The sequence below is a fragment of the Aspergillus karnatakaensis genome, assembly GCF_047715665.1.
Source record: "Aspergillus karnatakaensis strain CBS 102800 unplaced genomic scaffold BJY04scaffold_17, whole genome shotgun sequence".
Lineage (NCBI taxonomy): Eukaryota > Fungi > Ascomycota > Eurotiomycetes > Eurotiales > Aspergillaceae > Aspergillus > Aspergillus karnatakaensis.
In genome coordinates, this window is record NW_027395729.1 from 109301 (window position 1) to 133685 (window position 24385).

Genomic DNA, 24385 nt, shown 5'->3' on the forward strand with positions numbered 1-24385 from the left:
CAAAGACTCGAGAGAGACGAAGCTAAGAGCAAGCTTGTAAGATATCAAGCCTCAAGATAGCCTATCCTCAAGGTGACACCGTCAACCACCTCTGGATATGTGAATAAGGATGACCGCGTATTCGACTCATATGATGGCCCATGGCTCATGGTTGGTGTCGACTGTCTTGGAGAAAGTCCGGGTCGATATGTATTGGCCGAAAGATCGAGTCGGCCTATCTGCATTGATAGAAATCCCGAAAGACCTGTAGAAAACTGTAGACAGCAGAGCCCAGCCTCAAAACCAAGTAAGAGAGAGCTGAGGCAATTGAAAGATGAAAAGGAGATAAACAGCAAAACAGCAGGCGGGATGGCCAAATTGAGCACGCGTCGACGAGCACCACATGCTTCACGTGCCTGCGACTTGTCGATTTCCAGAGACCAACGTTTTCTCTCCTTGGTCAACTCTGCCTCCTTTCATCTTCATTTGTCAACAACACCGATCTATGCAGGTCAGTCACGGAGACTAGTTTAGATGTATACATATTCAGACGAATCAAGGGCCAAGGATGGGCTCGCCGCAAGAGGAAGCGGGCTCTGTGCGCGGATTCAGGGATTATAGTTTCTCTGAGAAAGAAAACAGCCTTTCGGTCGATGGCATGTGAAGATGGTTGCCTAGAGTTCAGTTGACTGGATGAGGCCTGAGGTAAGCCGGGTCTACCTAGGACGATTCGAAATTAAGCCAGAAGTACGCTACTAGGAAGCGAGGGGAGTCCAGATAAGCTATAATCGGATGCATAAAACCGAATGGTTGATATACTTAGTGTGTGAAACCGAAGACCATGATGTCATAAAGTGTATGTATAAGTCTAGTTATCCAATGCAGCCGCCCAGTCTATAAACATCATCACGATAGAATATGTACATGTGTAAGTGAAGATAAGGTTAGGTCATTCGTCCATCCATCCAGGGAATCGTCATAACTCAGGTAAGTCAAGATCATAACAAGGTATAAGGTGAGGTATCGAAGTAGCGGTAGAGAAGTCATTAAGCGTGAGCGTGAGTTTCAGAGGGTGATGAAAGGAGGTAAGGTAAATCGACACTTCAAGCAAGAGCCATATCATGCATACTCTCCTCGCTAATCGACGTTGCAGGCGAAGCCAAGCCCGAAACAACAGAAGATGTCCCGCCAAGAACAGCATCCTGCGGATCAAGATCTAGCATTGATTCGTGCGCCATTCGCGGCTGAGTGTAAGGTTTTGAGGAGCTGGTCATGAGCTCGTCGATGCCGGGTTTGGCCGGGACGTGCTGGTCGAGATCGGTTGCGTTGTCGAGGCTCTCCAGTGCGAACTCCAAGAACTCGGCGTCTTTCTTGCTCACGCTGAGTGTCCAGCGGTATTCACACAGGCGGAGTCGGTAGAACTCGGCTTCTTCTTTGGTGGGCGCGGTTACACGGAGGAGAATGCCAAATGAGCCGATCAAGGCAAAGTGGGTTCGAGAGGCGGCGGGCCAGAAGGACCGGAGGTGAGGTGGGCGCAAACGATTGACAAAGTCCATGGCGGAGATGAGGCGGGTTTTGGCGGCGGAGCGGCAGATATGGGAGAGGTAGGCGTCGGCGGTGTCGGGGGCAAGAGAGCGCACGATGCAGCGGTGGAGAGTGATTTCGGTGGCGAAGTAGGAGAGGTGGAGGGCCCCATTGCGGGAGTTTTCCTCGGTGATATGTTCGAAGATGTCGGTTGCCGAATCCAGCTTCAACGGCGTAGGCAGGCGTGCAAACCAATCTTTGAGACGGATCTGAGCGGGTTTGGCACGCTCCAAGATCAGGCGCGTCCGGTTGTTTCCCGCTGCCTTGAATTCCTCTATTGACTGAAGAGTGTAGAACCGGTCAAGAATGTCAGAAAGAATGGTTGTGAGAGCCACGAGATGGCAGAAAAAGAGCGGGCCATGTCCGATAGGGGCATCTTCGGGTTGTGCAGAGGTCGAGGCAAAAGTGTCGGTGAAATCTTCTTCGACAAGATCCTGGACGGTCCAATTGGAGGACACGACATGTGAAGGCCGTCCGTGCACCATGGCTGACCACTTGTCCTGCATGTACAGAGCCCACGCTAAACGCTTCCTCAGACCCTTCTCCCATGTCTCCATCCGCCAGTCGGAGCAATCTTGGTGAAGACCCAGCTCGAATCCAGCTGTCACCAATTGCGCGTTCAGAGCAGCAGTAGCCAGAGTCGATTTTTGCATGAGCAGTAATCCCGCTTGAATGGTTGATATTGACGCATAGGGTAGAGATTCGTTGAGGAGTTTTAGAGCAGTGGCCTCGAGCCGCACGGCATCCGGTCGCCGCGCAGACTGCGAGGCCGGGCCAATGTCCACAAACTTCAATGCCAACACGTACACTGCAGAGAGCAACAGTGGAGAGATTCCATTCCTCGTTCTATATGACTGACGAAACACATCTTCCATCAAGATTGGAAAAGTCGGGTGGATACGTTCAAAGAACTTCTCTACCAAAGTGGACCCATAGGGAGCCACCAAGCTCTCAATGGCATCCAAGGAGGCAGATTGCGGGGAGTCCGCGTGGGACATGGTGTTGACCACCCGCATAAACGTGCCGTCGTCTCCAAGCTTGCGCACGCGAGAGGCGGCTACAAAGCTCTCGTCGTTCTGATCAACCGGGAGAAAAGCCAGCAAGGCGGGTTCCAATTCGGTGGTGAGGCCAATGTGTTGAGTGGTTTGGTGCCAATACGCCACAGTGTTGAGGCGTGGGTGGTCACTCAGAGGCGAGCGAGTGGCATCAGACTTGTTAACGATCGATGGCCTGCGGGGATAGACATAGTTAGCGTCCCAACTCTATCTGATAAAGCAGATCCGAGATCGGCTTTCGGCCGGTAGTGAGATAATAGTGATTACCTTTTCGAGGAGTCTGCATCATTGAGGATCAGGTCGTCGAGTTTACGCTTTTTCGAAGAGAGATCCGCCGTACTGGGGCGGCTGATGGTGGTGGTTGTAGTGGTGGAGGATGATAGGGTGAAGGTGCAGTCCTGGCGATGAAAGTCGCACGAGTAACACTTGTTGACCATTTCGTTCATAGCACACCGACTCTTTCTGCGTAGGCAAGCGTCACAACTGGGTCCATCCCGGAGCTGTGCAAGACGAGGCAGAGTACCAATGGGGGCTGGGGAAGGGGATAATTGAGGGTGTTGCGGCAGTTGCTGTTGCGGCGGTTGTTGGGGGTTATTCTGGAGCAGGGGACGGAGGAGATGACGGTCTGACGGGGACTGTTGGAGACCAGCCGTCGAAGACGACTGGAGAGTGATAACAGCAGCCATTCAGGACTGGACGATAGAGAAGGGAGAGATAGATCGAAAAGAGAGAAAGAAGATAGGACCCGACTGGACGGAGATCTCCAGGCCCAAGGCTTAGATAGATTGATACTGATAGGCCAGGGTCAATATGCGATTCCCTCACGTAAACGGCAAACAGGCCAGGGTTGGAACCCCAGAAGGGGGTTGGAGCTGGGGTTGATCAAGCAAGATCTATGAGTCTGGCCTGGGAGTGCCGTTGTCAACCGGGCGGAAGCTTATCAGCGTGTAGGAGTAGTACTAGTGAGATATCAAGTATCAACTCTAGCAGTAGTGAAGGACTGTAGTACAGCTGGGTAGCAGAAGCAGAAGCAGAGAAGGAATGCGAGCGGAATCGGAGGAGGATATCCAGCATTCAAACCTCCACAGAACATCTCATTCATCTGGAGCCATCGCGGCCATGATATAATGGAACAACTCCTTGCCTTTGCAGTCGCGAGCAGATGATTTCCACACGTAAGAGAAAGCATCTCAGACGTTGCTTTGCGACCATCAGTCCGTTCCTGCTTCTGCGCCCTCAAAGGCCAGAGATAAGTCTGTTGTCTCTGATTGGCCCGCCCTTTAGCCAGCTTCCGGATCGGGCTTGGTATTACGTACAGAATTGCTTTGCACCCGTTTCGTTACCTAACTCTGAAGTAATCCCTTCATCAACCCTTTTCTCCTCTTTCCTATCACTGCCGGATATATCAGATCTACCTGCATGATACTACTGGTGACAGCAACAATCCCAGAGATGGGAGAGAGTGAAGGTGCATTGATTGTCAACTGAAACCACCCGACTGGGCAGCCCGTCGCCCGACCCATTACCTAATCTGTTTCCCGTCCAATCAGGATCAGCGATAACAGGCACAGCGCACCAATCAGATGAGATGCAATTCAAGAATCGGGCCTAGTGCCAGACCGGCAACGGGGATCGGCCCTGCAGGATTGCGGCTTCTCCCCACACTCCAGCTTCCTCACCAACCTTCGGGCCTTGGGCAGCACTCCGGGAGATTCTCTGACTAAAATAAACTCTTGGATGGGAGAAACCGGCCTTCGTATTTCTGGGGAAATTACGCGCTGACTCGAGTTCGGATTCTCCGGAGTTAAGCCCTCCGCTTCGGGAAACCTGTCTCGTTTCTTGGCATCTTCACTTCCGATGGCATACAGTACGTACATGATGCTGCATTTCGAGACCATTCATCAACTGGCTACTCTGTATCTTGAGATAATACCCCTGCAAACAGATATCAAAATATTACTCATTATCGCTGACAAGGCAATCAGGCAACGTGCACAGACAATATCTCATGCCATGCCATGCAGCCTCTTATACGCCACCGCACCCGTCTTATCTAGTCTCTCCTGCAGGATTCCATGCCTTACATGTCTACGGAGCTCTCGGAAAAAAGCACTTTGATTCTCCCGAGCAGTCGAATTCCTAGACTCTCATTGATTAAATCTCTCTTTCCTATCTGTTATCTATGAGACTTCCAGGGGTGCGCATTTTTAATTGATCATGCCCTAGGAAAGCCTCACCGCACAATATACCTTGCCGGAGGGATCTGTAGCAAGCATACCGCATCAGACATTCAGAAATCAGGAAGACACGTCTTCGACTTTGATTAACTAGGGCTAGCGCAGTGATGAGCAGAAGATAAGCTTCTCCCTCGAAAAAGAAAGCATATCTCTTCTTTGAAACCTAGTTATCTACACCTCTCCAAGCCCAGCGGTTTTAACCGACGAAACAGCCTACTTTCTCCGAGACATTGCTATTGTTTCATGGATCTTACCATCAAGCTCCCTAAGGTAGCGAACGTCCTTTAGCATACATACTACATTCAGGCCATAACTACCTCCCCAAGATGCATCTCCCCCCTTCAACACCCACCTCGACGTCTCCTGGAACTCAATCCCAGGCCCAAAAACACACAGATCCACACCACACGCAGCGCACATCCTGTACTCTATACTGTATAACGAAGAATACTTCCCAAGGAAACACCACCATTTGCGTACTTGCTGTACTCCATAGTGGAGACTAATAGGGTCATATGTCTGGGAAACCATAATGCCCTGATCACGCGTTGGAGAGCTATGGATGGCGTTAGCGCTAAGTGATCGGTCATGCATGCCCTTGATGTGATTCTGACAGGGATTGAAAGGCTGAGTTAGGGCTAGTTAGGTACTTCTCAAACTCCAGGTTTCGTACTGCGCGTATTGTTTTAACTGTCTGAGTGTAAAAACGGCAGACTTGGTCTGAATCCATCGTTAAGATGAGCCTCAAGAGTGTTGATCGTTATGTCATACCTGATTTATATCCATTTACCTTCTCAACGTCCATAAGTGAAACTAAGCAGACACCCAACTCCATGCTACTATGCATACATACATAAAATCCAAGCCTTAAGGCCAACCTAAGCCGAAATGTCACATGTAGCTAAGCTTGCATATTTCAGCAAGCAAAGCAAAGTAAGCAAAACAAGCTACTCCGTGAAATTGCGCAACTTCGTCAACTCATCAAGCAGCTCCTGCAGCTCCCCATCCGAGATCTTGTTCTGTAAACTGGGAATGAGCGATTTTGCTTCTTCAGCATTGTCGCAGCAGAGACTTCCTGGAGGAGCATATCATGTTAGCAAGAAAGGTCGTTTCACTTGGCCGGGATGTTCTGCTCAAGGGAAGCAAAACATACCAAGCTGTGACCGCTCAAACATCTCCAACTCAGTATGCGAATTCAACAATCGTTCCACAGCCTTGATGTTCTCTTCGTCCTTGAACCGCGCAAAGGCTTCGAGGTAGTCAAGGGTTTTTGTCAGGTTTCTAAACAGTCACTTATTTAGCAGCCGCCACAGTAAGATCTAACCAGACCATCCTCTTCCTAGCTAATTCTGATTCTCATCCCTCGCTCCTCTCTCTCTCCAAAGAGACAGTTGGTACTCACTCCGGCTCCTCATACTTCTTCCCTCCCCTCCTCTTATTCTCCAACACCTTATTAATAACCAGCCTTGCTTCCGACAGCGATAGCGTGTGTGTATTCTGGTCCGCGCCGAGCTTCAGTGTTGAGGCGGCTTCGAGCTCGCCTTGGGGGAGGGCGCGTTGGCGGTGCGTGGCGGGGGGGAGGGTTACGCTCATTTTTTCTGGCGGGTGGTGAGGGGGGATGAGATGGTAATGCGATTCAGTGGGGGAGGGTAGGTTAGTAATGAGGTCGAGATTTGGGATCGGACGTGAGAGGTTGGGATACAGGGCGAGTTTGGTGGTGAGCTTGGAGTTGGTGGAGAGCTGGTGCGGTGCGGTGCGGAGTAGAGGCGGAAAAATAGAGAGTGACAGAATTGGGCGGCGGTGAGTGATTTACCAACTGGAGCTTGAGGCATCAAGGCAGCAACGAAGGAAGTATAGATTTGGCAAAGTGGGTTTATTGATTAATCCAGATTAGAGTAAATGTTGTATATGTTCTATTCTATGTGAGGTATATCCGAGACGCCTATGCTATGCAACATATAAAATCCTCCTGGATCCCACGACACTAGTCCTTGCTGAATGCGACAGCAGGAGGGAGTCGGAAACTGGCGCAGAACATCTGCTTCTGAGGGCTGACCAGTCTAACATTGTGGATAGAGAGCTCGATGTCTCGGTTTCCGGAGCCCCCCGTGCAGTCATCTAGAGTGATAGGGTAGCCCAGATTCTCGGTGAGGCGATTGCAGATATCAATGTGGTCATCTTTTTCATTCTCCGAGTTGCCCGAGAAGCAGTAGACGTGAACCATCGGCAGCGCTTTCGAGGTATAAGGCGTGAACAGGTCCTCACGGTCAGCATAGATGCCTTTGAATGCGCCTAGGAACTCGATTGCCGTCTGGGGCAGGTTCATCACGTAGTGGTCGATTGTTGTCGGGCGGTAGTAGACCTGAGGAGGCATCTTCACTTGATTTCTCTTCCCATCTGCCTTCTTCGGCTGTCTTGCCTTCGGGTAGTGGTGTACTTTAACCTGGGGTTGTGATGCTAGGGTCTTTGCGGCCCAAGGGATGAACTCCCTCCCATCCATGTTGTGCGGGGTAACAAAGTTGAAGACCTTGTTCCTGGCCACAGCATCCTGCATGACCTCGTACCCATGCGGGTTGAGATCGTTTGCCCAAACAAAGATAGCTTTCTTGCCTGCGGGAATGGCAAACGGGCCGACACCAGCCATGACATCGCAGACCATGTCTCCCTTGTTGAAGCTCTCGACGAGTCGGCGGTGCTCCGTTTCCAAACGGCTGTTCCAGTAGACGCGTGAGTAGTCAAATTTGAATATACAGTTTTGCTCGGTCTGTGTGACGTTCATGTCTTCGTCCCCGCGTAGGTGTTCGTAGGGGAATGTGCGGAACTCGCTGTGCGAGCCTACGTCTTCGGTCTTCCGGATCACCGTGCGCACAGTCGGGTTTTTGTCGAGAAGGACTTCCGCAATGAGATGTTTATATGGAAGGAATTGCTCGCGAAGATTCAAGTGGGCTAAACCGTTAGCACATACCAGATAGCAGAACATGGCAACATACCAATATGTCCTGCCTGCGTGAAGCCGTGCGGCGCCTCCTCAAGCAACTCCTCTGGTAGAACCGCGTTCATAATATCGGCTAATCGGTCAGTCTCTTTCCTACACGATTCCAAGATACACCTACAGTAATTCCAATAATCATAGTCCAGCGTCAAATCATACGGCTCGACCGCCGCAACCCCGCTATTCACCAACTCGTTGATTGTGGGCGACCACGTAGCGGTATCTACAAAGTCAGCACGCAATACAGCTCAAGTATATCATGCATACCATCATGTTTAATTCCCTCTTTCAAAAGCATGGCCTTGACCAGCGCACCGTCCTTCTTTATCTCCTTAATGCCATGCATCCGCGGCAGTGCTAGCGAATCATTGCTGGCCATGAGTTTTGCGCGAACATTTCCAATGTCTGACTGTTTGAAGATCGCAGCGGCGGAGATTGGTATGGTTCGCTTGAAGAATGATCGGTCGAGGACGCGCATTGCGCGGTTAACGGGGGGTCGATACATCTCGGGGTATGGGCTGTGGAAAGGACGGGTGGCGGCGCCCTCGGTGGTAGGGTCCATGAACGTATAGTAAGTGGTGGTGAGTTGGCAAGGTACGGATTAGAGGCTGTGTTCGAGGGTATCGAGGATCTTGATGTCGTTTTGGAACTGCTGTTGGGAATGAGTCTTCTGGACAATTTATTTTTGCCAATCTTATCAGGCACGTGACTGATATCTGGGGTATATACTTAGTGGACTACCATTTGTTTTCTCATGCACAATAGACAATTTCGCAATTTCGCAATTTGAATTCTTAAAGATGCAGCTAACTAATAATTATATACCTGAAGCGCAGAATCTCAAAGTCGCACGCTAACTTACCAGGGTATCAAACATCGCCATGCTACTTTCCGTCAAGCCCACTGGCACACTCCAGTTCATCTTCGCTGCGCTTCCAGCTGCGTAATCCTCTCATTCAAGCTCCTAATCTGCTCATCCTTCGCCTTCAAGGCATTCCGCGAGATATCGCGCCCCTGAATAACCCCTTTCATCTTCAACTCGTGCCGCTTCAACAACTCCTTCAGCTCGTCCTGCGCCGCCTTCGGCACAACAACCCCATGCCCCTGTAAAATCTGCGACACCTGCGCCGCCAACTCTACCGACGATGCAAGCGGGGATTCTGGAATTATCGCGCCCGCAGCATCCCTATACCGCTTCGGCGTAGGCGTGAGAAATGGCGCATTACCGATCCCAGCACCGACACCCCTCGCAGCACTAGCACCAGCTACCTGTGACGTCGCCGACCCCGGTGTCACCGTCACGCTCTCCTCGTCCGCATTTTCAAACGACCGCTTCCTCTTCCCGGGGCTTGTAACTCTCTCCGTGCGCGGCGTCTTCCGCGCCGGTAATCCGAAATCAGGTTGGCGCAGAGCGCCGGATCCCCTGCCGTTATCTAGCTCGCCCAGGACTTCGGATTCAATCTTACCATCCCATTCGAATTCGTCGGAGTCTTCGGACATCATGCGGGCCTTTGCGGCGGAGTTTGCGCGCGCGCTTGTGGGGGGTTGATAAGTTCGTGAGGGTTCGGTGTAGCGATCGCGCTGGCCAGTTGCTGGTGTCAAGAGGCCGGTGGTCTGTTGCGCAGAGGCAGTCTTAGAGGGAGTTTGCGGCGTCGCGGATGATTCGGTGCGGGAATTCGAGAGGAGAGCGAGTTTTTCACGCGCTTCGGCGTCGCTGGCCCAGAGGAAGAACTTGCAGCGTTGCTGGGGGTCTTTTTGGCAGGTGTAGACTGTTCGTGTTAGCTGAGTAGCTCAGCATCTGGCAGTACATCAGGTAGTAGGTGGTTGAATCAGAGTATATGACACCATATGACAGAATGAAAGAGAAGCATACACCACCGGGCGTGGTTTACACCGTGGTTTTTGGTTTGCAGCCTCAGCGCTGGGGGTCGGTCGGGACAGTTGCAGCGCCAGATGCCGTCGAGGAGGAGACCCCGCGTGGGAACGGCAGTGCGAGGGGACCCTCCACCTCCGCCTCCGCCTCGGGGCTTGTGCGGGGAAATCATGGTTTTGTAGAAGTAGCCAAAAGGACAGACATAGTATGGTGAGGTAGAGATAGAGATGCGAGAGAATAAGAATGAATGACTTACGGCGCTTAAAGATGGTGGGGTGGTGTGGTCGCTATGGAAACTTAGGTACCTTAACTTTGGTATAAGTTAAGGTTGCCGATCTTTCACTTATACTTCTTGAACAATCACTGAACTCTTTCATTAGCTTTCATTTTGATACTCACAAATGGCTCGACTCAAGCTCTGCCTCTAGTCGCTCTCAACATTAGTTCAACCTAACCATTATAGAATCTCCGAAATACATCGCTCCAACTGCACCGGGCCATTGAGCCGTTCATTCTCTCGCTGTATTTCCAGAATGCGCTCCTTATACTTGCTGTCTGTGAGTATCTTGTCCACGCCCTCCCGGATGGCTTCAGCAGTAGGCGTGGCTGTCCGCAGGTTGACGGCGATGCCCGCCCACTCGCCTCGCATCGCGACCTCAGCTTTGTCCTCTGGCAGGGAGCATGGTTAGCGGAGTAACAATTGTGGAATGAGGAAAACTTACGGCCTTCTCCGGCTAGGACCATGGGTGACCCTTGCATGACACCCTGCATGAATCCCCCATATCCACCATTCGTGACAAAGACGTCCGTGTGTGGGAGGATGGCATCATATGCTAGATAGTCGACAATTCTAGCATTTGCCGGCAGTGGAACATCCTTCAACTCTGCGCCCTTTTTACCTAGGACTCCAACAACTATGCAGTATTCTCTATCCGCCAGAGCCTCCAGAGCAGGGAGCAGCAGCATCCGATAGTCCAGGATGACTGTGCCCTGAGTGACAAACACAATCTTCTTCTGTGCTTGTTTTGCCGCCAGAATATCCTCCCACCACTCAGGCAGCGTGACCGACGAGCTAACCTCTTGACGTGGACTCCCTCCGATGAAGCGGACATTGAGCGGCAGGTCACTGCGCGGATACTCTAAGCTGGGGCTACAAGGGTAGACCAAGAGGTCAGTGCCTCTAGACCAAAAGTCGAACATGACCCCAGTAGTCTTTGACGTAGCACCAAGCTTTGCATATGCTGCGTTGATGTACTCGTTTACCCCAGTCCAAAGCCCATTCGATGCCTCGTACATCGCCTTGTTTCGCGCGCGGTTCTCCCCGCTTGAATCCGGCGGTAAGCCCGGCCCAAACGGTGCGGTGTCCACGCTGGACATGCAGACTGGTGCCGTGGAGAAGGTAATGACCTTTGGAAGCTTTGTGTATCCTTTCGGCAACGGCGCTCCTAAGATGAACGGCCAGATTCCCATGGAGACAAACTCCTGCACAATCACCACCTCGCGGTCAGGTTGCTCTTCCTTGAGTTTCTCGAGCACGTTCTGTAGCGCCTTCATTGCGAACGGTGTCAGATCCACAAAAACTTTCTTGAGTCCGAAGATGAAGCGTTCTGGGCCTTCGGGAATAGCCATCATCTCTAGAATCATCTCATCCCTCCAGGCGCGCTGAACGGGATAGAATGTCGCGCCGGTGCGGAGGATGGCATTCTCTGACTCGACGCCTGCAAGGAAGTGGACTTCATGTCCTTGTTTGACCAGGTGAGTGGCGTGGATAAGGAGAGGGTTGGTGTGTCCTGTTTCCGGCGGGCAGGCAATGACGACGAGGGGTTTGGTAGCGGTCATTGTGAATGAACAGCACTCGAGGTCTGTCTGTGTTAACAAATTTACAAGCGCTGGATTGGCTTGAGGATATGCAGGTATTTAAGGACGTTGCCAGCACTTGCCTTCCTATAAGAAAGGCACGGGCAACTAACTAGGACAAGAGCGACACGCTCAGACCGAAGCTCAGCCATACCCAATCACAAAAGGAGTGGATTGAAATCACACGTTCGAACTAATGATATACCTGTGTTCTAGGAATCAGTTGGCTCCTCCTGTGGAGCGGCATATTCCTAAGCCTTCCTCCCCACTCTCTGGTCAGTATAGTCTACTCCTGAGCATCCACTCCTCTGCCTCACTCAATATCCCAGGGGAAAATATACAAAGGAAACTTTATCTTGAATCTAGGATACATGCAGAGTCCAGGTACAGCCCTTGGGGTTTTACCAGCCAAATTCCCCCGTTGCTGAGGATGCCTTATCCACCCACATATTGAGTCTCTACCCGACACAGGCAAATCACAACCTGAACCAACAAGCAACAAGCGCATGATACTGCCATACATAATAAATTAACAGTATGTCTGCAACCGCCGCCCAAAGCTGAGCCCCAAAGTATGGACCTGATTCCGCTAGTAGTAGTTGTGTGGCCCGTAAGCCAGTCAGCCCTAGAGAGATTAATTACCCTTCCTTATACCATCCATTAATCCATCTATCTATTTCTGCGCTTCTTTCTCAAGCAACGATGTAACCACTCCCATTTTATATGTACGAACTACGTACTATGTAGGACTCCAATACCCAAGCCTTCCCAGCTCGGCCTCTGCTAACAAGCTGAGCTGGAAGGCTGAGCTGAGACTAGTAATCTATTACAGAAGCTCGTGCCCCTCTATACCCCTCCCACTGCACCTACTGTAGCTAGACTATCTGGAAGTTCGTGGTGGTGCTTACAGAAATGAAATCTACTAACTACTTGGCTGAGAGGGATCCCCACAATCGCACACGTTTCTTCCAATCAGCGTACCTTGCTAGCGGAGACAAGCACTACTAGTAGCTACTCACGGGAGCCCTCTGGAGCCCAAGTCCTCACCTGGGGCTTCTGTGACCGGTCTATGTCCTGATCTCCCTATCCAAAACTGCCATTTCTCACCAGAGATCTTAACCAAAGCTCTCATTCAGAAAGCGCCATACACAAAGCCAAACGGTGAACGCCTCAGGTGAGATTGACTAACTATCGAAACAATCTACCTGGAGTCCCGCTGACGCTCATTTCATCCTACCCTCTCAGCGCGGGAGGTGGCCGTCTCGCAGGGAACGTAGCCTCCCACGCACTCAGAAGCTTAATCAACAGCCCTTCCTCATTTTTTCCAGCTATGGCTGCTAATCCCAGCGGTCGTCCATTGTAATCAAGATACGAGAGTGGTATGCCGGCGATTGGGTATCCTACGTCACGTTAGAGAACTATTCATATTTCAATATAGCCACGGGTAGCACGAACCACTCCCTGTAGCCATACTCGTGATAAAGCTATCAGCGGGGCCGATTATAGCATCCACTTGGTAGGTCTTGAGGATATAGTCAACGCCCTCATCCCGGGCTACATGCCGCAGGTGCTTCAGGTGTTTTGCGTATGTCTCTGGAGAGACGTGTAGGTCTTGCGCTTCTTGGAAAAGGTCTTGTCGGGGGTGGTCTAAAGTATAATTAGCACTCTCCTGATCTGGCCCGTTATAGATCAAATGGACCTACAAGGCGGAAGCTCTTGATCTGCATGGCTCTTGTTAAAATCAAGAATATCCTGTAGGCTTCTGACGCGGCTCTCTGCTAGATTCTCGAGGTATGCATTGAGCTCTCGTTTTAGATCGACATCTGGCAGGTTAGTTACTGTGATATCTTTCAATATGTTGCAAACGCACTTGTTACTACAGCCTCACTGTTCACGCCGTCTAGCTCGAATTTGTCCACAGGAATCAGTGGGACGTTGCGGGCGAAATGCTTCGCCTTGAGGCTGATTATGTCGTAAGCCGCGTTTATGTCCCGTAGCTTGAATAACAACACTTGGTTAGTCAAAACTCGCAAGAGAATATGGAAACAAGGATAATGTATAGTATCACCCACAATCTGCTCCGTCGCCTCAGGAACATCTTTCACAAAAGTCTCCGGAAACCTCCACTCAGCCGGATCAAGAACCGCAACTGAAATATCCTCCCAGCTTCCCGTCATGTAAGTAATATACGAATGAGAGTCTCTATCCGTGATCGCGTCTAAAACAACAGACAGATCATAAACCGACTTGGTCATCGGCCGCGCAGAGTCAAAGTTGCTCGAAACAGGCACGATGCCCTTTCTAGGGACAAGACCGATGGTTGGCTTCATGGTGTAGAGGGCTGTTCTCCCCGCTGGGCAGATCAAGGACCCGTCTGTTTCGGCGCCGATGGATACGGGGGCATATCCTGCGGTTACGGCGACTGCGGAGCCGGTGGATGATCCGCTTGGGCTCTAGATTGATCAGTTAGATTCCTCAACATTTATGGTTCCTACCATGATGGGGGGACAGTCAGGATAATGATTGGTCTCATACACTGTGTCCATCCTTGCTATCATCAGACAGCAGGCCACCACGAACATAAGCGGACTGTGTCTGTCCGCCGACTGCAGACCAGCCGCTCGGCATCATGGAGCCACTAGAAGGTCAATGAATCGAAACGAGCACTCACTATATGGAAGCTCACCGCGTATTTGAGAATCCTGAACATCAATTAGCACAGTGCTATGGGAGGTGAGAATGAGAATGGATGAGATACAAACACTAAGATTCGACTTCCCCAGTATGACCGCACCACTATCCAGTAACTTATACCCAGATCAGACTCAAAACTCTCTGTCTATTTCTCCTCCGAATCCCATACCATATCAATGATCCTCGCATTCCTTTTCGGTCTCGAATCAAGCAGCGCCAGACTACCAGCAGAGGTAGGCAGACCTAGACTCGGATGCGTGGCTATAGAATCCTAGGAACCATCCATCAGCCACAGCAGACAACGGACAATTGTTTCCGAGGTTATGTTGAATACCTTGATAATAATCGGAATCCCATGCAGCGGCCCCCGGATCCGCCCAGCTGTGAGTTCCTCATCGAGTTCATCAGCTCACTTCATCAAGATCTCCTGGGGCGTGACTTGGATCATAGCGTGAAGCCAGTCATCATGTTTTTGGATTTGTGCAACGTAGGCCTTGACTAGGGATCGGATAGTGAGTTCTTTGCTTGCTAGTAACCCCGCGATGGACTTGACGTCTGCTGTCAGGACATCAAAAGTAGTAGATGGTGAGGACATAGTTAGGAGGGTTAAGAAGCTAGGCGTGATCTTCAAGAGCGTGTATAACCGCAGGGTAGAGAATGAGATAAGGAATGGCTCGAGGCGTAGGATTTCTCATGAGGGGAAATTTTGGAGTCGGGGTCTAACAAAGAGTCGGGCTGGGCTGCCTTAACACAGGGACTCGGTGAAAAGCCAATGGGATCAAATGAGAGCAACAATCTGATCCTCTACACGGAAATCAAGTCACGCAACCTATGCAACCTGGATTGAAAACGAATCTGTATGCCTTAATCTAATCTAGCCGTGCAATGCAATGCAAATACCTAACTGGAAGACACTATACTATGCAGCTTCAATATGGGTATGGATATGGTCGATGGGTGTAGTGGGTATCATATCGAACGGGAGCTCTGTCGGCCTCGAGGTTAATCTGCAAGGACTTGACGGAGGAGCACGCCAAATGGCTCAGACAGTTTGAGAATCTCTTTCACTTCAGGCTTGACGGGCTCTCCGGCTGTACGGCGGAGTTGCTCTTGCTGCCTGGAACGGCGTTTCCGTTCAACGGCAATAGGGTCCGTTTCTTCGGCTTCGTCTTCTGCATCGAGTTCGTCGAAGTTCTCGGAGTCGTTGTCGGATATGGCGAGGTCTTCAAGGTCGGCCTGTAAGGTATTCGTCAATTAGCTTCCTTTGATTAACTTCCCGGTGTACGTACCTCATCTAGACCAAAGTCGCTGCCGCGGAACTTGGTTTTAAATGGTGATGAGACTGTTCCCTCCGCAGCCATCTTTTGCCGCGTCTTGTTGAGGTGCCATTGCTTGCGATCTTCGTGCCACTTGATGAGCTTGTCGATTTCCTCGCGGGTAAGGTCTGGGTTGATTTGGCCAAAGTCCTTGGCTCCGCTGAACAAAGCGTTCATGTCAAGTTTGCCGCCCTTGGGTCCATTGCGGAGGAAGTCCAGAATATCTTCAATCCACGCCATTAATGATCCGAAGAGGCCATTGTCGTGGAGATGAACCTCGTGGACAAACTTGTAGAGACTGCCTTGGTGACGCTCACAGAGATCAATGAACGCCTGTACTGTCTGGTTCGGGTCGGCTGAGATATCTTGTCTCTGGTATTTTTCAATCACAGCAATTGCATCATCGGCAAACTTGGCGAAGTCCGTGATGCTGTTGTAAACGTTGGCTGACTTGTATACGCGCACCAAAGGCTCGTAGAAAATGGTGAAGAGGTCACGGAACAGCTGGAGTGTAGTTGGTTCCTCAATGATGCTGAGCATTTGAGTCTTGTCTCGTTGCCGTGTGTACAGCTTCAACAACTGCTTCACGTTCGCGAACCAGTCAGCGCCCTCCTGCAGTTCCTCGTCCACATGTTCCACGGCATGATTCCAGGCGACATATGAATTAAAGACTTTGCCGATTTGTTCTGTCGAAAGCTCGTGAGGAAGATATTCTGATCGAAGGATAGCAACAGCAACGTCGACATCATCCTCGGCAGCCTCGTAACGGATCTCGTTCTTGACTGCTTCATCGGCATCGGTGAACGCCTTCAGCTTCTGGCTTATGATAGGGTCGTCAACCTTGGCAGCCATGGCGTCAATCGATTTCTGGAATCCCTTAATGCCATCATGCAACGTCATGGAGAATATTCGCTGAAGGAGAGACCGAGACCCAAAAGGCTGAGCGAGGAAAAGGTCCAAGACGCCTGTCATGACCGCAGCGGGGTTGGCGATCCGGATCACATTCTTTAGTAGTGTATATGGTACCAGGGAGTGAATCCGCTTCGCCTGTGCAAAGAGCTCCGCCGAATTATCTTCAGCCAAGAACAGGTGGTATAGGGTAGCCGCAACCCTGTAAAGTTAGCGCGAGTAGCGATAAGTCTTGGTAAGGTCAACGTACTCGATACGCAGCCATTCGGCAAACTTCTGATACTGCGGACTCAGATCCTCGACGGTTGGCTTCTCTCGGATCTCGGCAAATAGCTTCGTTAACCCATCTGCACGAATCAGCATCACTGTTGTTCATGACTCGAAATTTCGACTCACTGCTTTCTACAATGTCTCGGCGGAATTTCTCCATATACACATCCAACTCTGCTGCTCGCTGCTGCGCAATTTCGTAGAACCGTCTCTGCTCCTCTATTCTTATAGCGTCTACACCTTTTCGCTTTTCCATATCGTTAGTATCTTCTTGTCCAGGAATAATTGGGTCCGCCGTCAAGAACTCTTCCAAGGCTTTTGATTGTGATATTCTCTTGTTTTGCAAGAGGGTCCGGAGGTACGCGCGCAGCGAGATGCGCTGCTCCTCTCGATATAGTACGGTCTCCCTCGAAATTTCTCCAGAGGCCCGAGGTGATTTTCTCACTGAGCTTCGTGATCTTGACCGTGCGCGCCCGATCAAGTCCACTGGAGCTAGGTTGCGCGACGATCGAGCCTCCTCCGGCGCAAGATTTGTATCTTGAGTTGAGACCGAAGAAAGCGAGGACTCATCATCTTCAACAGTGCCGCCCCAGATTGACGAAGTCGAAGTCGTTGAGGATTTGTTCTTTCGTGGAAGCGGCGGCAAAACCTTGCCTGGAATTTCAAGCCGCAACCTTTTCTGGAGCTTTGCGAACTCGCCGAACCGTCGAGCGACATATATATCCTGCTGCCCGTTCCGTCGCACGCGAATTAAGAATTCCTGCGTTTGTTAGCGTTGCAATACAGATATTCCTGTCAGAGCATACCGCGTGTTGATGATGCCGCACTGTGCGCCGCACGGAAGTCACCCGTACACCGGCAACATTAATGTCCCAGCCGTTGATCGCGTTTCCTTCCGGCATATTGACAAGAAGCCCCTTCTCGTTCGCACCACGGTCGACAACCTCCATCTCCGAGAACTGGATACGCTCTTCATAGCCGGATGCGGTGGGGATACCGGAGACCATCATCAACTCAACAAGCTTCTCACATTTCCGCGCCAGCTTTCTGCGCTTCGTTTCTTCAAGGCGGTCTTCGGATGACGATACATTCTTGTTCGCGAAAGATTCAAGGAACTGAAAAATGTCAGTTTCACCGTCTTTGATTCCAGTTCGACCTCACAGATCACGGCACACGTACCACCTGCAATTTGTCCTGCCAAAACTCCTTCTCCCGGGCCTGGTCGAGGAAGGGAAAATTCCGCACATGGTGGACGAAGATAAACCGAAGAATAGGAAGCTCTGAATCAATTGGGGCGACTTCTCCGAATTCCGATTTGAACGGCGCACCGAAGCGGCGGAGGGCGGTCGGCGAGTTCAGCTCTGCGATTTCTTTTTGGACCTGGCGGGCAATGAGTTCGCGCTTGAGGTCTGCTGCTGTCAGTACGCGCGGGGTGAACAAAGGCGCTATACACACAATGTTCTTGCTTTCCGGTCAGGATCGATTTATATTCAAGAGCTCCATCTTGTTGAGGGGCCGAGTCGACGACTCCGTTGGTCTCGGGCATGGCGCGCAATTGATCGGGTAGATGGTTGTTCAGCGATAAGAGAGCCCCCGGTGGTGGGGGCTTGAACGTTTATAAGTAAGCTGACCGAAAAGTCGAATAATCAAATACCGAAGGATAAATCCGTGCTTAATGCAGCAAGCCGGTGCAATGGAGGCTAAGCACAAGATTGGATCAGCCCGAAGGATGGGAATCCGTCTGCCTATTATCTAGCGTGGCTGATGCGATGACGTCTGTCTTTGGGCAGCGTTAGTGTTTGCGAGGAGGGGTTCCGATTGATTTATTCTTCCAGAAATATATAGAGATAATAAAAAGAGTTGAACGAGAGAAATGAGTCTGGAGACAGATTCAGGAGGGAGGAAGAAGCAAAAAAAGAGGGTTGGGAGAAAGGAGATGACGACCACCACTATTTGAATTGGATCTGGAGTCAAACGGCTGGCGTCACTCTCCTCACTCCTCAGTGCCTCAGTCGGTCATTCATATAAACTCAACTAATGACATCCCACAACCAGCTCCATCTGAGCCTGTCTGTTTCTATTATTACGTCCATTATTGAATGATGACCCAGTCTTCTCGCCCATCTGACGCCTCTTTCGCACCTTTCTCAGCCCTGTGGCCCCGCTGGCGTGGGTGAGATCGACAAGACAGCAACGATGCAGTCATTATTGGAGTCTGTTCAATGTTCATCCTGGTTATTTCAATAATGGCTGGTTGCACTGCATAGTATGAGCTTGGCGTGTCCATCTCAGTCTTTGGAACAGGCATCAAAATTCCAGATGTCGGGCAAATAGCGGACTCATTTGAGGTTTTTCAGGTCCACTTCTTGTAGAGCCATGGCTTACTAGAGGAGCAGGTCTCCGTTTCCTCGCCCTACAAGGCTGCAGCGTAGTATCCCGGGATACCGACCGGTTCCTGTTGTTCCTTCTGGTCTTGACAGGAGAAACGGCAACGAGAACAATCTTGATAGACCGCATGACTCGTGATCAGTCTGTGACATATGTGGGGTTATCAGATGCACCGCCACTAGAACTTAGAGCATCAGACTGTTCTGGACTCTTGCTGTTGTTTACGAGTACGACAACGCAGAGTGCTACGGACAGAAACCGGTCATACCATTGGCACTTTACCTGCGGAGTAGATTCAACGTGGCTATGGCGAAGTCGCTTGATTGGGAATATATACCGCATGGGCATGACCTGTGTGGCTGATGCTATATGCATGGGGTATAAGCAGCATCTTACAGAGTACTCTTGCAAGGGGAAACGTGCAGGACATCAGGTAGACATCAATGATCATGCAGAGTGGTAGCTCAAAATAAGTCCAATCTTTACAATTGATTGTGTTGTTCTCAGAAGTTCCCAGATAGGCATCAATAGGGGGGTGTGGCTGTGATTATTGTCTCGCCGAGCTTGGTTTCTCCGCCTCCGCATCTCTTCCGATCATTTGTTTCGTTCTCGTCATCTCTGTCCGTGAGCTCCTCATACCTTCTAGATGACTTAATCATACAGTTCCTTTTCTTGTTGACTTGCTGACTTGTTTCAAGCGTGCTCTCGCTGCGCACGCTCTGCACCGCTCCGTCGCTCCTTGATGCCTGATCGCGCGACCAGTCCGACCTCGGTCCTCTAGTCATCTCTCCGCAGGACAATCACATTGAACAAAATGAGAATCTCAGAAGATCGTGAAGACTCCGAATTGCTTCCTATGAATCGCCCTCGCTCCTCTTCCATCGCGTCCGATACGTCCTCCGATTCCGGCTTATCTGTCGAATCCGGTTTACTACAAGAATCCAAGTACCGTGCTCCAGAAACGCCGAACGTCTCCGACAGCACAAGATACCGTGATGAGGAGGATGGAGAACTAGAGCCAAATGAGTCGCTACGACCAACAAAGACTTCTAGTAGTCGCTCGCGTCGACTCGTCTGGTTGCTGATTATTCTGTGCCTTGGAGGTTGGGTGGTCGCCTTTGTGCTGTTCATTACACAAGGGCGCTCAAACTATCAGACCGCGTCCGATGTACTGGGGTTACACGAGCCCAGCCCTTTTTCGGGCAGCACGAGCGCAGGGAAGCCTATCACGCTGAATCAGGTCCTCACGGGCGCATTCTCGCCGCGGGGTCATGCGATTTCTTGGATTGCTGGTCCAGACGGAGAAGATGGGCTGCTGATTGAACGCGGGGAAAGTGGAGAGAATGGATATCTACACGTGAATGATATTCGCAGCCCGGATGGCAAGACCAACAGGGTGCTGATGAGAAACTCTACCGTGACGGTCGGGAAGCGAACGGTTGCACCGACGGCCGCGCGGCCCAGTCCAGATATGAAAAAGGTGTTGCTCACATCGCATCAAGAGAAGAATTGGAGACATTCATATACTGGGAGATATTGGATCTTTGATGTGGAGACTCAGACCGCGGAACCTCTAGACCCTGATGACATTGAGGGGAGAATTCAGCTTGCTCTTTGGTCCCCGAAATCCGACTCGATAGCTTTTGTCCGAGGCAACAACCTCTACCTACGAAAGCTCTCTTCCAAAAAGGTTACAGCAATTACCAAAGACGGCGGTGAACAGCTATTCTACGGTGTGCCTGATTGGGTTTATGAGGAAGAGGTCTTTTCTGGAAATAGTGTCACTTGGTGGTCTGAAGATGGCTCCAAGATTGCCTTTATCCGCACAAATGAGTCGGCCGTTCCTGAATTTCCGGTGCAATACTTCCTGTCCCGGCCATCTGGAAAACAGCCTCCTCCAGGCTTGGAGAATTATCCGGAGGTGAGGGAGATTAAGTATCCGAAGGCCGGTGCGCCAAATCCATTTGTCAGTCTACAACTTTATGACGTCGATAAGGAAGAAGTGTTTACAGTCGACACACCTGAGGACTTCCAAGACGATGACCGACTCATCATCGAAGTTGTCTGGGCTAACGATGGCAAAGTCCTCGTCCGAACAACCAACAGGGAAAGTGACATTTTCAAGATCTTCCTGGTTGACACTGAATCGAGGAATAGCACGCTCATTCGAATTCAAGATGTGTCTGAACTGGATGGTGGATGGGTTGAACCTACGCAGTCCACGAGATTCATTCCCGCAGACCCAGAGAAAGGCCGACCACATGACGGCTATCTTGACACAGTGATCCACGAGGGCTACGACCATCTGGCATACTTCACCCCTCTAGATAACCCTGAGCCTATCATGCTTACCTCTGGTGAGTGGGAAGTCGTGGACGCCCCAACTGCTGTGGACTTGAATCGTGGGCTTGTCTACTTTATTGCTACGAAGGAGTCACCGACGCAGCGCCATTTGTATCGTGTTAAGCTTGATGGTTCTGACCTTGAGCCGCTGACGGACACCTCCAAACCTGGTTACTACGATGTCTCGTTCTCGCAAGGGACTGGTTACGCATTGCTAAGCTACAAGGGTCCTTCTGTTCCCTGGCAGTCTATCATCAGTACGGAAGGCGACAAAATAACCACGCTCAGGACCATTGAGGACAATGCAGACCTGGCCCGCTTGGTGGACGAGTATTCTCTTCCAACGGAAATTTACCAAAACATTACCATTGATGGATTTACTCTTCAAGTTGTCGAGCGCCTCCCGCCACACTTCAATCCTGCAAAGAAGTATCCTGTCCTCTTCCATCTATATGGCGGCCCAGGATCGCAAACTGTGGACCGCAAGTTCACCGTAGACTTCCAAGCCTACGTAGCCGCTGCTCTCGGCTATATTGTTGTCACGGTTGACGGACGGGGTACCGGTTTCATTGGACGAAAAGCACGCTGCATCATCCGAGGAGACATCGGATACTACGAAGCTGTTGACCAGATCGAAACTGCCAAGCACTGGGCCAAGAAGCCCTATGTTGACGAAACCCGAATGGCAATCTGGGGCTGGAGTTACGGCGGGTTCATGACCTTGAAGACATTGGAACAAGATGCCGGCCAGACCTTCCAGTATGGAATGGCCGTTGCTCCTGTCACTGACTGGCGGTTCTACGGTAGCCTTTTCCCTTTCTTCCTTATATTTCAAAATACTAACCCACGCAGACTCCGTCTACACCGAACGCTACATGCACACCCCGCAGCATAACCCGATAGGCTACGACAACACCAGTATCAGCGACATGTCTGCTCTGCAGAATACAGTCCGCTTTCTCGTCATTCACGGTGCCTCAGACGACAACGTCCACATCCAGAATACACTCACGCTGATTGATAAGCTGGACCTCGCAAGCGTGCAGAATTATGATGTCCACTTCTATCCTGACTCCGACCATAGCATCTTCTTCCACAATGCCCATAGCATGGTCTACGAACGTATGTCTCTTGTTCCCTGTTTGAGTTGATTAAGCGGCTAACGTACCGGACAGGCCTCTCGAGCTGGCTCGTCAACGCGTTCAACGGCGAGTGGCACCGCATCACGAACCCTATTCCAGATGACTCGATGTGGGAGAAACTGTCGAAAAGGATTGTACCAGGCTTTGCGCATTAGGAAATGTCGGTTATCAAACAATTTTGAGAATATAGCTCCGGATCAGTATACGGATAGCTTGCCAATAAGCTGGACTTTACTCTTCCCATACCCTTATAGCATACCCACCGTCTTCAACCAGTAGCCTACAGGTTAACCGATACACGGAGCACGATTCAGGACCAATCTGTTTCGTATAGCGCATATCCACCAATCATACTCTCCCATATCATATAGATCATCCAGCATAGCATAGCGACTTGGAATAGCAAATGACCAATCAGGTACACCACATCAAACCCTAAAGCCACCACCTAGTTAGTACGCCCACCCAACAGGTCCCTACAGCAAGATGCCATGCTCCGGCAACGCAAGATCAGATAAGTCGTCCTACCAAGGCTCAGACGGAATCCACCAGAAGGTTGTCTTGAATCTCTCCCCGCAGCAAGAACAAGTAACCTCGTGTCCCGGACTGTCATTCTTGGGCCCGTGCTGCAAGATATCGAGCATGAATGAGGTGCTGTGGATACCCAGGGCTAGCGCGTTCTGGACGAGGTCATCTAGCCCAGAGGGCTTACTGCAGGTGCTGCAGGTTTCGCGGTCTTGAACCATTTTGTTGCCTTTGAGGGGGAGGTTTTGGGCTGGAGGTGGTAGAATCCCGGATAAGATGGGTGATTGTTAGCGGGGATTGAACGTAAGGAAAGAGGGGGATTGGGGGAGGAGGGAGGGAAAGATTGACGAGGCAGCCGGAGAGAAGAAAGAACAGAGGAATTGAAAACGTTGCGGGACTTCTGGCTAGGGCGAATGGCATCAACAGCCCTGTCTGCTGTTGAATGGCGTTGGATGTGGGATTGGATTGTCAAGGGGTTGTTTTGGACATTGGTGGCTTGCGAAGGCAAGGGGATATCATATTTAGGCTTACCGTCGCAGTCGAGCATAGATGCAATATGGGATCTTTCCTTGTCGGTAAGAATCCAGAGGTAGCCGTCGCCGGACGGGAGGGGCTCGGAGAGGGTCATTTTTGTTGGTTTGGAGATAGATGTTTAGAGTCTTGAGGTTGTGGGCTCTGGATTGTGGATTGTGGATTGTGAAGTGCTAGGGAGGCTGGCTTGATGGGTGATGGGATAGAAGAGAGATGGAGATTGCAGGAGCCGAAGGGGGTTTATATTTAGCTGTAGAACAGAGTGAGATCAACTGAGCTGGGCTGCGCTGTGCTTCGAGTGTGAGATTATTTTACACAAGACCACTGTTGAGCGCAAGAGCAACAAGTAAGATCCTTCAGGCTTCATCAGATGCGGAGTTCGTGCAGTTCTTCTGGGCTATCATACCAAGGGCCGAATCGTGGGGGTAGGTAGTGGCCATTTGCTTTGCTTCCAAGCAGTCCGAGTTCTCTATCTGAACCAAATCAACAAGATATTACCCCTCTTTGTGCCAGGGTCAATAACTGGGAAACGATTGAGATTTGAGTTCTGTCTGATGCGTTCGGGGCGGGGTTCACGTCTTAGGGGAGGAGGACTGCTCTATATTGAATGAGAAAGATAGGCACTGGCCTTGAAAGTCTCAAGACCATCTAGTATTCTAGGCCTGGTAGCACCCCGGAAGTAATTCAATT

At 50.8% G+C, this 24385-nt stretch overlaps 7 protein-coding genes across 7 annotated transcripts; 1 reads left to right on the top strand and 6 right to left on the bottom strand.

Moving 5' to 3' along the window:
- Positions 1 to 825: 825 nt before the first annotated feature.
- Positions 826 to 3783, bottom strand: BJY04DRAFT_186020 (putative C6 transcription factor (OTam)). The gene is made up of 2 exons (XM_073710833.1): positions 2886 to 3783; positions 826 to 2793 (listed from the first exon to the last, which is right to left on the bottom strand). Exons 1-2 carry the CDS (start codon positions 3302 to 3304, stop codon positions 1083 to 1085), a joined length of 2130 nt encoding a protein of 709 aa, XP_073572596.1. The 5' UTR covers positions 3305 to 3783; the 3' UTR covers positions 826 to 1082.
- A 2019-nt stretch (positions 3784 to 5802) lies between these two features.
- Positions 5803 to 6448, bottom strand: BJY04DRAFT_216879 (DNA-directed RNA polymerase II subunit RPB4; the record flags this gene model as incomplete). Its single annotated transcript, XM_073715875.1, has 3 exons — positions 5803 to 5930; positions 6009 to 6136; positions 6258 to 6448. 3 exons carry the CDS (start codon positions 6446 to 6448, stop codon positions 5803 to 5805), a joined length of 447 nt encoding a protein of 148 aa, XP_073572597.1.
- Positions 6449 to 6839: 391 nt separating this feature from the next.
- Positions 6840 to 8409, bottom strand: trm5 (tRNA (guanine) methyltransferase; the record flags this gene model as incomplete). Its single annotated transcript, XM_073715876.1, has 4 exons — positions 6840 to 7801; positions 7846 to 7923; positions 7969 to 8070; positions 8115 to 8409. 4 exons carry the CDS (start codon positions 8407 to 8409, stop codon positions 6840 to 6842), a joined length of 1437 nt encoding a protein of 478 aa, XP_073572598.1.
- Positions 8410 to 8765: 356 nt separating this feature from the next.
- BJY04DRAFT_216881 (uncharacterized protein) lies at positions 8766 to 11559 on the bottom strand (the record flags this gene model as incomplete). Its single annotated transcript, XM_073715877.1, has 3 exons — positions 8766 to 9616; positions 10198 to 10389; positions 10443 to 11559. The coding sequence occupies 3 exons, from the start codon at positions 11557 to 11559 to the stop codon at positions 8766 to 8768; spliced, it is 2160 nt and encodes a 719-aa protein (XP_073572599.1).
- An 861-nt stretch (positions 11560 to 12420) lies between these two features.
- BJY04DRAFT_34982 (amidase signature domain-containing protein) lies at positions 12421 to 14307 on the bottom strand. Its single transcript, XM_073720188.1, has 5 exons — positions 14113 to 14307; positions 13448 to 14030; positions 13281 to 13400; positions 13033 to 13224; positions 12421 to 12977 (listed from the first exon to the last, which is right to left on the bottom strand). Exons 1-5 carry the CDS (start codon positions 14206 to 14208, stop codon positions 12811 to 12813), a joined length of 1158 nt encoding a protein of 385 aa, XP_073572600.1. The 5' UTR covers positions 14209 to 14307; the 3' UTR covers positions 12421 to 12810.
- A 797-nt stretch (positions 14308 to 15104) lies between these two features.
- On the bottom strand, positions 15105 to 18585 carry BJY04DRAFT_34886 (PX domain-containing protein). Its single transcript, XM_073720185.1, has 7 exons — positions 18222 to 18585; positions 17946 to 18175; positions 17573 to 17881; positions 16893 to 17526; positions 16747 to 16843; positions 15561 to 16698; positions 15105 to 15507 (listed from the first exon to the last, which is right to left on the bottom strand). The coding sequence occupies exons 1-7, from the start codon at positions 18310 to 18312 to the stop codon at positions 15274 to 15276; spliced, it is 2733 nt and encodes a 910-aa protein (XP_073572601.1). The 5' UTR covers positions 18313 to 18585; the 3' UTR covers positions 15105 to 15273.
- Positions 18586 to 19789: 1204 nt separating this feature from the next.
- dapB (dipeptidyl aminopeptidase dapB) lies at positions 19790 to 22857 on the top strand. Its single transcript, XM_073720186.1, has 3 exons — positions 19790 to 22300; positions 22350 to 22619; positions 22673 to 22857. The coding sequence occupies exons 1-3, from the start codon at positions 19969 to 19971 to the stop codon at positions 22792 to 22794; spliced, it is 2724 nt and encodes a 907-aa protein (XP_073572602.1). The 5' UTR covers positions 19790 to 19968; the 3' UTR covers positions 22795 to 22857.
- Positions 22858 to 24385: the final 1528 nt, after the last annotated feature.